General features: G+C 43.2%; 1 protein-coding gene across 1 annotated transcript; it reads right to left on the bottom strand.

The window, feature by feature from the left end:
* Positions 1-169: 169 nt before the first annotated feature.
* Positions 170-520, bottom strand: LOC110291072 (60S ribosomal protein L21-like). The gene has a single exon (XM_021158012.1). It carries the CDS (start codon positions 518-520, stop codon positions 170-172), a length of 351 nt encoding a protein of 116 aa, XP_021013671.1.
* Positions 521-14,120: the final 13,600 nt, after the last annotated feature.

Here is a 14,120-nt window from a genome sequence, read left to right as displayed (position 1 = left end):
GAAGCCTAAGTACACTGAGGCAGAGAGAAAGGCACAGCTAGGGCAGTCACATTGCCTGTAAGGTTGATGGTAGTGCCTACAGTGCACAACAAATCAATGAATCTCAGAGCCTTGTGCTTGTCTTTTTTTTTTTTTTTTCCAGTCCTGGTACTTTATTTCTTTTTGTACATTAGGTCATGAATTCATATGGAATGGGCTCCAACAGCTCAGGCTCTTTTCCATTAGTCCTCACAGAGTGTGCTTCTCTGGGTGGCGCAGGCTGGCGCTTCAGCTGCACCCAGGTGCCCTTCTCTTTGCCTTCCTTTTTCTTCTGGTCGTTCTCCTTCACCCTCTTCAGGAAGCTGTCTCTGCTCTTTGAATGCTTGAGGCACTCAATCCGCACATTGATCCTCTTGGTCAGAATTTTGCCCTTAACCTGCTTGTTGACAATGATGCCCACGGTATGCTGGGTGACATTGTAGACTCTTCTGGTTTTGCTGTGGTAGCACTTATGGGACATTCCTTTTTGAACCGTGCCCATTCCCTTGATGTCTACAATATCACCCTTCTTGTAGATTCGCATATATGTGGCCAAAGGAACAACGCCTTTGTTCTTGTCTTTATAGAAAATGAAGATAATGAAATCATCCTGATTGGTTGTTTGGGTATTGTGTATCTATGCGTTTATAACTGCAAGTGTCAGGATACATTTACAACACTATTGCTTCTGGAGGTGAGATAGAAGGAATTGAAGCTGAGAGAGGATAAAGGTAAGGAAACTGAGAAGATGGTCTCAGGATTGTGGGAGCAGGCCCGGGAAGGTGGGAATGAAGGGTGTCAAGGTAGATTGATGATGCAACCCCAGAAGACAGAGGAGGAACCTGGAGGAACGGGAGATACACCACTTCCATTCTCTTCACGGATTCTGAGTTTATTGGATGTCGTAGATGATCTTCCGAAGACCCCACGCCATTCCAGGGATGTGTTAGTAATTTCTCTTGTTGCTGTGACAAAACTATTTAAGGGGGGACTGGAACATTGTTTAATTATTTGGGGTTTTGGGGGTTATAGTTATAAGGTTACAGCCCACCATGACTGGGGAGGCACCTGGCAGCAGGAGCTGGGCAGCTGGTCACCTTGCCTCCTCAGTCAGAAGACAGAGAGAGATGAATGCTGGTTCCCAGTTTCCTTTCCCCTTCCTATTCACTCTGAGACCCCAGCCCCATGAGACAAGATAACCCACATGCAGGGTAGCTCCTCCACGTTCAGTTAAATTCACTAAACCTCCCTCAAAGACATGTCCAGTGTTGGGTCTAGATGATTGTAAACAAGCAGTTCTCAGCCTTCTGACTGCTATGACCCTTTAATACAGCTCCTCATGTCTTGGTGACCCTCAAACTATAAAATTATTTTGTTTCTACTTCATAACAGTAATTTTGCTTCTGTAATGAATTGTAAATATCTGATATTTGACCCTCAAAGGGGTCCCGACCCACAGGTTGAGAACCACTGTGAGCCCTGTCAAGCTTACAATGAAGATTAACCATTATATATCCATGTCAGACACCCATAGCAGAAAGCTTCGAACACTCAGATTTGAGTTGATGTATGAACTGAGAGTCCAGAGCCCATGTGTGCCTGTGTACATGTGCATTTATGTATGCACACATGCGGGTGTGTGTTCCTAGTTTACTCATAGGGCCAGTGCTACTGCAAGTCTGAGCTAAACGAAACTCACAAATTGTTGGTAGTCTCCACAGTTCACTTCCAGCTGCTGAATTTGAATTCCCTCTCCGCCCTTTTCAGCTGCATCCTTCAGCTGTTTTCCCTGGGGCAATGGTCTTCCCCTCAGAACAAGGACAACACTAAAATATTCACTCTGAAAATGGGAGGTCAATGTAACCTCCCTAGGCAAGAGATCCAGGTACTGTCAGAAAAAATATTCCTCCTCCTCTTTTTCTTCCTCTTCCTCCTCTCTCTCCTCCTCTTCTTTTTCTTCCTCCTCCTCTCCCACCTCTTCCTCTTCTTCCACCTCTTCCTCCACTTCCACCTCCTTCTCTTTTCTCTTGAGACAGGATTGCACTAAATAGCACAGGCTGGTCTCAAACTCTCAGCAACCTCCTGCATCAGCCACCCCTGTACTGGGAATTTAGGCTTGGGCCACCATGCCCAGCTATATCACCAAGCCATATAACGAAAACAATTTGTTTTAAGGCACCATTGGAAATATGTATCTGGTACGAATTGAGTAGTAAGGGTACCAGCTTTAACTAGTTACTATACTGCTTATTTAAAAACCCAAAATGTAATAATTCTTTTCAGGTTGTTAATGACAATCTTGCGCTTCATGCAAAAGAGGCATGGACAGAAAATACAATCATTGTTCAGGGTCTGGGGGTGGGGTGGGTGTGAAAACACACAGAGTGACAGATACCTTCTCACAGACAAAGAGGAAACCCCTTTCCTAGGAGATGTATAACAGTGGCTGTCCTGGAGCTCCCTGTGTAAGCAGTTGTATATAACAAACGGGGGAAGCCACCTTAATGGCCTTACGTTCTAGCCAGGGTGAGAGGAATGGCTCTACAGGATTCTGGGAAGCCCTTCCTTTATGTATTGGAAAGCTTCACTGTGCCATCATGGTGCCTGAGGCAGCTAGGGGTCTTGAGGCTCCATCTGTCTGCCTCACATGAGGCAGAAACTCTATGTGATGTAAAAACATTTCACACACCTCTTAAGTGTAGGTATTAGCAGTATGGGTTCGCTCATGCTCATGTGTGTGAGTATGTACATGCATGAGTGTGCACACATGTGCATGTGTGTGTATGGAATATATATGTGGGGGGCTGGGTTAGAACTGAGTTGGAGAGTGCTTGCCTAGTTTAGAGGAGACCATGAGTTTGACCCTCAACAGTCTATATAACAGTGTGGTGGTGCATGGTTACAACCTCAGTGGTCTGCTTTGGTTGGTGGAGGCTAGACAATCATACGGTGAAGACCATCCTAGACTACACTGTAGCTCAAGACCAGCCTGAACTATGTAAGACTCTGTCAGAAAGTGGTAAGGGGTGCATATATGTGCAAATGCCACTATCTTTCATTTGAATCTTTACCTTAACTGCCCTTGCACCTAGGAGAAAGACCTCAAGGTTTTATAAAAGAGCCAGACAAGAGGGCCTGCCATATTCTTCGTGTCTTTGCAGGTTTGATTCAGGTTTTAATTGTTATCGTCTGTATCATGTTGGTCTGTGGACTGTTTTGATTATCAATTGACACAGGAGGGTTGACATCCCTGAGCAGCTGGCCCTAGTCCGTATAAGAATCAGGCTATGCTGGAGCTTGTGAGCTAGTCAGAGAGATAGCCAGCAAGCATCCATCCTCCGCGGCTCCTGCCTTTAGTTCCTGTCCTGACTTCCCTCAAGGATAGACTGTGACCTGGAAGTACATGGTGAAATAAATTCTCTCCTCCCTCTCTTTTTGGCTCAGCATTTCATCACAACTACAGAAAGAACACTGGAACTCCCAGCGAGCCATTCTGACAGACCCACTCATATTTTAAGAAACTTCAGGCTGAGATGAGGTAGCCTCCCCTGTGAAGGAATGACTGAGCCAATAGCTTCTGGGTTTCATTCTCCCAGACTGACATCCAGAGGAGCTTTGAGCTTCCTGGTTTCTTTCAAATTACACAGTAAGAAGCAGCACATGGGCCTGCCTTCAGCGCATGGGAATGCGCATTTAGTGGTCACAGACATTTGCAGGTGAATGTGCACCCAGAACTTTTCTGTGGCTGGTGGTGAGAGGACCCATTTGTCTGGGGAGGTTGGGGCATTCAGTGAGGGCCTTGGCATTTTAGCAGCTTCAAGGGGGTGGAGTATATTTGAGGTCAAGGTTGGCACGCACAAGTTCTTCAACTGACATTTCTGTCAATCTGAGGTTTCTTTCCTCATGTAACTCCCCTCTCTTCTTCCTGCCCCCACCTCCTGACTGCAGTCAGGGTTTCTGGCCTTTTGGCCACTATTCAGAGGTATAGTGCCTGTTCCTAACTGTCGTAACATCTTCAGTAAGACAGACAAACACGTTTTCTTCTCTAGCAACAAGGATAAGCTACAAAGAAACACATCCAGAGGTGAGGGTCTCAATCTGGTAAGGTTTCCACTCACCACTTGTCATGTGTGTGTGTAGTATGCTATGGTGTGCAGGTATGTGTGTGGCATGCATATAGAAATCATCCCTAAGGTGCTATCCTTGTTGGCCAATGTCTCACATCATAAACGAGAATGCATTGTATATTTCACAAACACACTTGCTGAGCACAAAAGTGCCGTACAAACAGTGGCACATAATTTCTGACAGCCACTAGGTGTGCAGGCATACAGCTTTAGAGACCCAGCTCCTACATCGAGACTCTCTACCTCCCAAGAGTCCCTATGTCGTATGCAACTGCCATCTCCTTCTAGTAGAAACCAAAGCCTGATCTACTCACTAAAAGGAGAGGATTCTCTTTCCTAAACATGCCCCGTGTCGTCTCAAAACCGACCTCATGGGATGAGTGACACTGGGCATTATATTTTAGTCTATTTTGTGTGACTAATCTATAACATTATCAACTATATAGGATCTAGAATTACTTCTGAGCATGTCTGATTAGGTTAATTGAAGTGAGACATTCTATCATACATGTGATTGGCACCAGTCCAGATAGTCTGGAGTCCTAGACAGATAAGTAGGAGAAAACTCTGAGGGCCAACATCCCTGACTCTCTGCTTCCTGACTGCAGGCACAATGTAACCAACTGCTTGTGTTCTTGAAATACTACCTTCCCTTCTGTGATACCCTGAATCTGCTCAGACTCTGAGTCAAAATAGTTCTTTGTTCTTTAAACTGATTATGCCAGTGTATTTTGTCACAGTAACTGGAGTTGTAACTAACACATATACCAATACACCCAAGATGGCACACAGTAAAAAGAGTTTTATTTTGCTTACAGCTTGGGAGACTGAAGCTCGGAGAGACTCATCAGTTTGGGCCCCAAGAGGGACCTCCTCAGCCACGTGACATTGCAGATATCCAGATGAGCCTAGGAGAGAGTACATGGTGAACATGAGACCTAAACGGGATGCCCAGGGCCCTGCTTGTTCTTTTATAACAGTTCAGTGCTCATGAAAATAGGATTTCTCCACAAGCAAGCATTAATGCACCCTTAGGATGTTAGCTTACATTGAGCCTTACCTTTTAAGAGGTCCACTGCCTATCAGTGTCACTATTCTCTGAATCAAGCTTCTGACACATCAATCTTTAGGAGACAAGTCACAGCCACACCATAGCACAGACATTCTCCTTGGAGCAATGCCTCCTGTCGCCAGGTCTGCACTCACTCACTGACCTGAGGAAGTCAGCCACACTGAGACACTTTGCAAAGTCTGAATTATGCTCGTTTTAATTCCTGCTAAGATGTTTGTTCCTGTTTTATTCAGCATAAGACTGGATTGACTTAGCATTTTCTTAAATTCAAATCTTGGTTGCATCACTATACTCACTGAAGAAGTGAGAAAGTAATCAGATGTGGATAATAATTTACTTTTCATAGACTAAGATAATTCTATGCTCAGATATTAGCTTAAAAGAGTGCTTCAAGACAGAGAGATGACTCAGCAGGTGAGGGTGCTTGTTGCTCTTACAGAGGACCAGGGTTTGGATCCCAGAAACTCATACTGAGGGACTCAAAACTGCCCAAAACTCCAGTTCTGGGGTTTGACACCCTCTTCTGGCCTCTGTGGGTACCTGCACACACACACACACACACACACACACACACACACTTCAATTTTAAATAAATCCATTTAAAATGTGTTTCAAATTACATACACTAGAACTTACTAACACATCCAGCTGATGTTTCTAAATAGAACATGGAACTCTTCAAGAACCTGTTATAGGCTACTTCCTTATAGTCATCTCTACCCAAGAAGAAAATTCAGAAATGCCAAATCAGGTTTCTGCCCTATAACTATAGAAGCACATGCCCTACCTCCCTATCTGCAACACAAGTAGTTCAAAATCTCAGGGTTTGGGGCTACATAGATGGCTGTTAGTAAGGTACGTGGCATGCCATCATGGAGATCTGATCCTCAAATTCTTTAGATCCTCAATACCTGTACTGGCTGGTTTCATGTCAACTTGACACAAGTAAGAGTCATCAAAGAAGAGTGAGCCTCAACTGAGAAAATGCCTCCATAAGATCTGACTTTAAGCCGGGCGTGGTGGCGCACGCCTTTAATCCCAGCACTTGGGAGGCAGAGGCAGGCGGATTTCTGAGTTCGAGGCCAGCCTGGTCTACAAAGTGAGTTCCAGGACAGCCAGGGCTATACAGAGAAACCCTGTCTCGAAAAAACCAAAAAAAAAAAAAAAAAAAGATCTGACTTTAAGACATTTTTCTTACTTAGTCATCAATGGAGAGAGCCCAGCCCATTGTGGGTTGGGGCCATCCCTGACCTGGTGGTTCTGGGTTCTCTATGAAAGCAGGCTGAGCAAACCATGATGAGCAAGCCAGTAAGCAGCACTCCTCCATAGCCTCTGCATCAGCTCCTGTCTTCAGGTTCCTGCCCTGTTTGAGTTCCTGTCTTAGCTACCTTCAACAACAAACTACAATGTTGAAGTATAAGCCCAGTAAACCTTTTCCTCCCACACTGATTTGCTCATGGTATTTCATCACAGCAATAGTAACTCTAAGACAGTACCCATGTAAAAAACATTTTACCCATGTAAAAAACAGACGCAAAACTGTAATCCTGACACTGCAAAAGAAAAGGAAACCTGGAGCTTGATGACTGGCCAGCTTAGCAGTCACCAAGCTGTGGGTCCAGACAGACCCTTGACTCAAACTCCGTCTCAAAAATAAGATGGAAAGCCTTTGGGAAAAGTACAAAACTTTTACCTGTGCCCCACCCCAACAGCCTCGCTGTTTTGTCCCCCTTAAACTCATTGTTGTGTTTATAGAAGGTGAGTCAGACCCTTCTGGTGTCTAGGTATGCTTGCTTCCTCTCTCAGGTCTGAGAGAGTGTCAGAGTCTCATCTGATTTAAACTGATTTTTAAAAGAATTACCAGAAAAAAAAAAAGGCTTGATTTGAATAAACAAAGTGGTACTTCTGTTTCCTCTTCTTATCTGTTTTTGCTTAAGAAACTTGTAATCAGAATAGTTAACACCCCTGAAAATAAAAATCCTGAGAATTTTTTTGTTTTTTGTTTGGTTTTGATGGGGTGTGTGTGTGTGTGTGTGTGTGTGTGTGTGTCTTGTTCTGCAGGCCAGAACCATTGGCCTGTCTATGAAAAGGACACTAGAGAGGTCTCTTTCCAACGCTGGACAGGAAACTGCCTAAGCCTGAAAGATGAATACTCTGAAGCAATGTCTTCTGGCCTGCAAGCTATCAGTGGACATGAAATCAATTTAGAATGTTATACACTGTGCTTTAAAAATATAAAATAGAGCTTTTTAGTGAGTTACAAACAGTAAGAATTATTATAGTTTTATGAAATTTTAAATTTAATTTAATATTATATAAAGCTAAGTCATTTTAAGCATAAATACTATTATATGTAAGCGATTATACACATACATAATAAAATATATGTGTATATCTACATATACACATCTACATATAATGATTCCTCTCTCTCTGTGTCTCTCTGTCTGTCTGTCTGTCTGTCTGTCTGTCTGTCTCTCTCGCTCTCTCTCTCTCAGTGTTGGGATGTTGGACCTCATGCTTGTATGGCAAGCATTCTACCAAGTAAGCACTATTCCCAGTCTCAGTCTCATGAATACTTATAATGATGTATTTCTTTCTGCAATACAGTCAAAAGAATTTAAAAGCCACCTCTTTAATAGCAGTGGAGAAAACCACAGCCACCAAATCCTCAGACACCAATGGAAAATGTTCCCTATCTTCAGTCTTGGATTGCCTTACAAAACTATTTTTGTCTTTAACAAACCAGGAAAGCCACATAAGAAACTTGACACCCCAAACCCATCCTATTAACTATAGAACACACGTAGAAAGGGTGTTCACTATACAATGCTTTGACCACACCCAGACTTCAGAGGTAAGCCAGACACAGTTAAACTCCTGGTTGTAAGAGATTTCCTGAGAACTGTCTCTAACTTCACCTCTTTCATCCATTCAGGGATGCAGGGACTGAAAGAAGGGAGTGACAGTGTGCATTCATTGTGCTTTGGAAAACATCTGACAAAGGACTTTAGGCAGGAAGGGTATATGGCTCAGGGTTTGAGAGCTTCAGCCCATATAGTCTTTGGGTTTGTTTTTTTTTTTTTCTGGGAAAGAAAGGGTTTATTTGTCTTACACTTCCATATCATTGTTCATCATTGAAGGAAGTCAGGGGAGAAACTCAAACAGGGCAGGAGCTGATACAGAGGCAATAGAGGGGCGCTGCTTATTGAGTTGCTCATCATAGCTTGTTCAGCCTGCTTTCTTATAGAACCCAGAACCACCAGCTCGGGTGTGGAACTCCTCATCGTGGGCTGGACCCTCCCACACCAATCACTAATTAAGAGGATGCCTTACGGCTGGTTCTTACAGAAGCATTTTTTTTTCAATCAGGTTCCTTCCTTTCTGATAACTCTAGCATATGTCAAATTGACATAAAACTAGCCAGGATAGGAACTATAACTAGAAAGTGGAACTTTAGGAGCCACAAAGAGTGTATGTGGTGGTGTGGGAAGTTATGGAGTTTGGCTAAACAGAGACTGGAAAGAGAGAGGTAAAGATATGCCAAATAACTTCAAGCCATCTTTCAGCAGCTTTAAGCACAGAAACTTACAAATCTGGGCAGTGTTCTTTACTAGAGATAATAATAATAATAATAATAATAATAATAATAATAGAAGCAGTAAGGGTAAATTAAAAGAAAAAAGGAGAAAGTACTTTTAAAAAGAGAGAGATAGGAATATGGGGCAAAAAAGGAACAGATCTGCTAAACTGATGTTGGCTATTAAAGGAATGCATAGGTGTAGGGAGAGCTGGGTCTACAGACACAGGATATGTAAACTGATTGCTGGGTTGCATCTGACATTTTTCTTGTTCCTTCTCTGGCTCCTAAAAACTTGTCTTGCTATTGGGTCTTGCTTTGCGATGGGCAGTCCCACTCCTGTATTCCGTATTTCTGAGGACTATTATGGATCAGACTCCAGTTCTGAGCCTGGTTCCAGCTCTGGCTCCTGATTGAATCGGTTATGCTTGCAGCTCTGGTTCTGTCTTTGGGCTTTTTAACCCTGGGCAGAGCATCACAGCAGTGGAAGTATGTGGCAGGGGAAGCTCTCTTCATGGCCAGCAGGAAGAAGCAGGCCTTTTGTGCTGAGTTGGCTTCTATCCCCTCTGATTCTATCTCAGCCTCCAGCCTTGGGCACCATACAACCTACCGCCAAGGCTACTACTCCAACTAAAGTTTTATCATCTCTGGAAACACTCTAACAGGCATCCCCAGAAGTGCATTTCACTAATGTTTTAAGTGATTCCCATTCTAATCAAGTTGGTCATCGACGGTAACTACCACTCAGCAGTCAGGATAAACTTAGATTTCCACTAAAACCTTTACAAGATTTGAGACCCACTTCACAGCTGTGCCTTGAGACAAATGTGACTGGGATCTCAGAGGAGTCCACATACTCAGATCTTCTCCCACACTTCCAGAGCTGAAAATGGTCTTACAAACAACTGTCTAAACCAGAGTCATTACCAGAGTCTATCCCAGGAACCAAACCAAGGCGACCAGCCCACAATACAGCACGTCAGAGCTACCAGGTTTAAAAAATGGTCATGATTTAAAAACCTGCTAATGCATTATTCTGTGGAATAACTTTCTCTCAAGAGTTTCTTGTTTGGGAGTGGAGTGTTAAGATCAGTTATAAAATATTATTTCCTCACTTTGTTAAATTACTTAGTTTTCTCGGTGACGTGGCAAAATACATGTCAAGAAGCAACTTAAGGAAGGGAGGATTTATTTTGCCTTAATGATTCTAAGGCATACAGTCCATTAGGTCAGGAAAGTTATGGCGGCTAGAGCCGGAAGCAGCTGGTCACATTGTATCTGAAGTCAGGAAACTGACAGAAAGACTGCCATTCAAATTCTTCCTTTTTCTTCATTCTGGAACTCCAGTCCACAGGATGATGTCACAGTTTGGGTTGGGTTTCTGTTTTTCAGTTAGGGCTTCTAGAAAATGCCTTTGTAGACACGACCAGAGATGTGTGCTCCAGTGAATCTAAATCCAATCAAGTTGATAATGAAGATTCACCATTACATTTGGTTTCTTCTGTCTTTGGTTGTTAGTTAGTCTGTTTTTCTCTTTAAAATAAAAGTTTGGGTACAGGACCATTGGGTTATGGGCAACTTGTTGGAGGCTCATCCCTGAATAAAACTGACTCTTCTGCCTTCAGCAGCTGTCCATTGCTCCTCAAGTAGGGGTAGAGCCTTGGGAGCCTTCCCATCATCCATACTACAATGTTGACTTGGTCTTGTGCAAACCTTATATAGACAACCCAGAGCTACTGATCGTTCATGGGTGCAGCAGCCCTGTTAAGCCCAGAAGATGCTGTTTGTGGCAATCCTCCAAGTCCTCTGGGTCTTACGATACTTCTGCACCCCCTTTCATGATGCTCCCTTAGTCTTGGGTAAAGAGGTTGTGTTACATATGTTAGATTTGGAGCTGGGCTCTCCACAGTCTCTTATTCTTTTCATTTTGACAAGTTGTGAACCTCTGTAGTAACCTCTGTCTGCTGGAAGAAGAACCTTTTTTGATGAGGAATGAGAACTGCACTAATCTATGGGTAGGAGAGTTATTTTGAAGGCAGTTGGATAGCATATCCACTTAGCAGGAAGGTAATAGTAGGTTCTTCTGTACGATCTATGACCTCTCTAGCCATGACAATTGGCTAAGTTTACACTGACAGTCATGAATCTCCTCCTACTGAGCAGACTGTAAGTCCAGTCAAACAGCTGTTGGTTACTCCCAAGATATTAGTGTCATGGTTGCCCTACTGGACATGTCTTGCCAGGCTGGTTATTACTGTAGGTCATAGGATTCGCAGTTAGGTAGAACTTATCAACAAGTTTTCTCTCCAGCGGCCTCAAAGGCTTTTCTTGAGCATGCTCAGTTTTTTCAATGAAGCCTAGGAGGGGAAGGGCTTCTAGTCCTGTCTGCCACCTAACTTCTTTTGTATGTTAATCCTTATTAGTTCTTTTCACTCTCTGTGATGCAGAAGCACTTAATTTATTCACTCACTTAAATAGTATCTCAGGCCAGGCAGTAGTAGCATCTCAGTTATATTCACAAAGAATTCATTGGTGAAGATGACTGGTTCCTGGCTCATAGATGGATACACACACACACACACACACACACACACACACACACACACCATGTAAAAAGAATGATGTCACAGTACTAAGAAGTGACAGTCTTAGAATATACCAGTTAAAGAAAAGTACTACTCTGCTTTACCTAGGTAACTGATCTAGGTGGCTGGTAGGGGCTAATTCAAGAGTGGAATCAGCTCTAAGTTCAGCATTATATCAGCAATCCATAAGAATAAGAAGCCATGTGGTCTGGTTCAAGAGTCTCAAAGTTGAAATGTGTGTATCTTATTAAAATGTAGTTTACGAGCCAGTGAGCAGAAAGATGGACTCAGAAATTCTATGCTTCTAACTAGATCCCACATGACACACACATTGTGCATACAGGACCACACTGAGAAACACTGGTCTAGTGCATGGAGCAAGGGCTTCCCACCAGAGAGAAGGAAGTTTAATTCTTGCTCTGTTTCCTATAGCCTGTGATCTCAAGCTGGCCTCATGTAAAACCTTACAGCTTGCAAAGGCTGAGTGAGAATGTATACACAATGTTCCAGAGGAAGGAAAAACTTGGTCCAAATTAGTTCCTTTCTTCTCAATTTTGAATACAGAACATATAATTAGTTTTGAAAATAACGTTGGCTCCTCTGGACAAAATTCACTCAGAAAGCTTGTCTAAATCCACTGAGCCTTGTGACCCTTTTCCAAGTAAAAACCCCCGATATGTATTTGTTTTTACAACAAATTAAGGCATTAAGCTTCTCCCTGGGGCAATAACCACACAATGGCCAAGTCAGATAAGAACACAGGAAGTATTTTGCCATACAAACCACTAATCCACTCAACCTTTTTCTTAATGAAGTAATGTCACTGGTGGCTTGGAGTTGCCTGGGCAATTCTGGAACTTCCCAACACAGCCATGGGAAAGGAGCCTGCAACCCTGCAGGTTCACAAACCTTAGTTTTATTTTTCTTTGTGTGTGTGTTAGGGTGGGGGCAGGGTATGCATGTGTGCAGGAGTTCATGTGTCTATGTGCCTGTGGAGGCCACAGGAGGATATCCGATGTCTGCTCTATCACTATAAACCTTAGAGTGTATATAGTATACGTGCATGCTCCCTTGACAGGGTCTCTCACTGAACCTGGAGCTAGGCCAGTGGCTTACAAACTGCAGTGATCCTCCTAGCTCTTGGTCCTGCTTGTTAGTGCTGGGGCTACAGGTACACCTGATCATGCCAGACTTTTCAAGTAAGTGCTGGGATTTGAACTCAGCTCCTCATGATTGTGCAGCAAGTCCTTCTGCCCACTGGTTCTCTAGCCAGCCCAAGCTTTCTTGAAGATGTTTGGGAATAGAGTACGTGAAATAAACAATAGCTATATTTGCTCAGAATCTATTGCTTCATTTTTCTCTTGCATCATGTCATCTGAGGCTCTGAACACTGACCGGCAAGGCTAAATGAGGTCCAAAGCAGGTGAAGTAACATCCTTTGCCATACATTGTCAAGTACCAAAAACCCAATCAGTTTACGCTGGTGTTAGGGAACCCCTGAGAGTGGAGTACACTTCTTCTGTCTTCTGACCAACTGTGGTTCAGGATTTTGTCCTTGTGTTTTTGGTGACAGCTGTTGAGCTGGAGCTAAGGGAGTTACATGAGGATTAGGACTCGAGTGATTATTTTCAAAATGGTCTGGCAAACGTGCAAGCTGAGTTTGGGGGGATTCACCCAGTGTTTTTCTTAGTTTAGTGAGTTTTGCTCTTGATCTTTGCTTCAATTCCTCTCCCTGTTTGCTCTAATGTTCTCAGAAAGTATTTCAATTAAACAAAATTTGGTGAATGATCGAAACACCCATATGAGATTCAGAATTCCCTTTTCTTGCCCACATTGAAACAGATCCACCCCACATCCAGCCCTTGTGCTGGGATTAAAGGTGTGCCCCACAACTAGTGGGGCATATTTGTGATTTGGGGGAGCTTCATTGCCTATGTAAATCTAAATCCACAATACATAAGAGCCTACTGGGGCTTAGCACTGGCAGGCCAAGCCTGTAGGCACCTAAACAGTTTTCATGAGGCGTTATTGCTCCCTTGCAGAGGCCAGAATCCTCATTGTAAGGATACATTGTTCAAAAGCTATTATTTCTTTCTTCTAGAAAGCTACAGAGTAATGGATGCACACTTTCAAAGGATAGGTTGTCTCTTCATCCAGGCTCATAGTTAATGCCACAAAGCAAGAGAATTTGAGATAAAAAGAACTAGTTTTGAAAGCTAGTTCCAATGAAAGCTATTTCCTCGTGCAATTAATTTACCAGATTTTTTTAATAACTCGCCAATAAACTTGAATTCATAAATGCTCATCAAGTGACTATCATAAGCCAAAGGCTTGGCTGAATGTGACTGAAAATGAGCCCTACTCCTCAGCTTCAGGACGTTCATGCACAGTGGAGGTTGAGACTTACCATTTCATAATTAATTAGTAAATTCCAAACGTTTTCAACTCTAAAGATATGGACAGACTATTTCATGATCAGAAGACCTTTGGACTTATGATTCCAGATGGATAAGAGTCTCTCAGCATCACAGTAGGAAGCATGTCAGCAGGCAACAGACATAGTTGGTAGACTAGCAGGCAGAGGACTGGCATCTTAAACCACCAGCAGGGAGCAGAGATAATGAATCAGGGATGATCTGAAATCCCACAGTGTTCTACCAGTGACTTACCTCCTCCACCAATATCACATCACAAACAGGGAAGCAAGCCTTCACACATCGCATCCTATGGGGACATTC

This window comes from Mus caroli, chromosome 3 (genome assembly GCF_900094665.2).
Source record: "Mus caroli chromosome 3, CAROLI_EIJ_v1.1, whole genome shotgun sequence".
NCBI classification, from domain to species: domain Eukaryota; kingdom Metazoa; phylum Chordata; class Mammalia; order Rodentia; family Muridae; genus Mus; species Mus caroli.
Note: the sequence above shows the minus strand (reverse complement) of the source record. Positions and strands in the feature narration are given on the sequence as shown.

Bases quoted from the DNA above. Each gene is read 5' to 3' on its own strand.
- LOC110291072 (XM_021158012.1), bottom strand. From the start codon at position 520: ATGGGCACGGTTCAAAAAGGAATGTCCCATAAGTGCTACCACAGCAAA.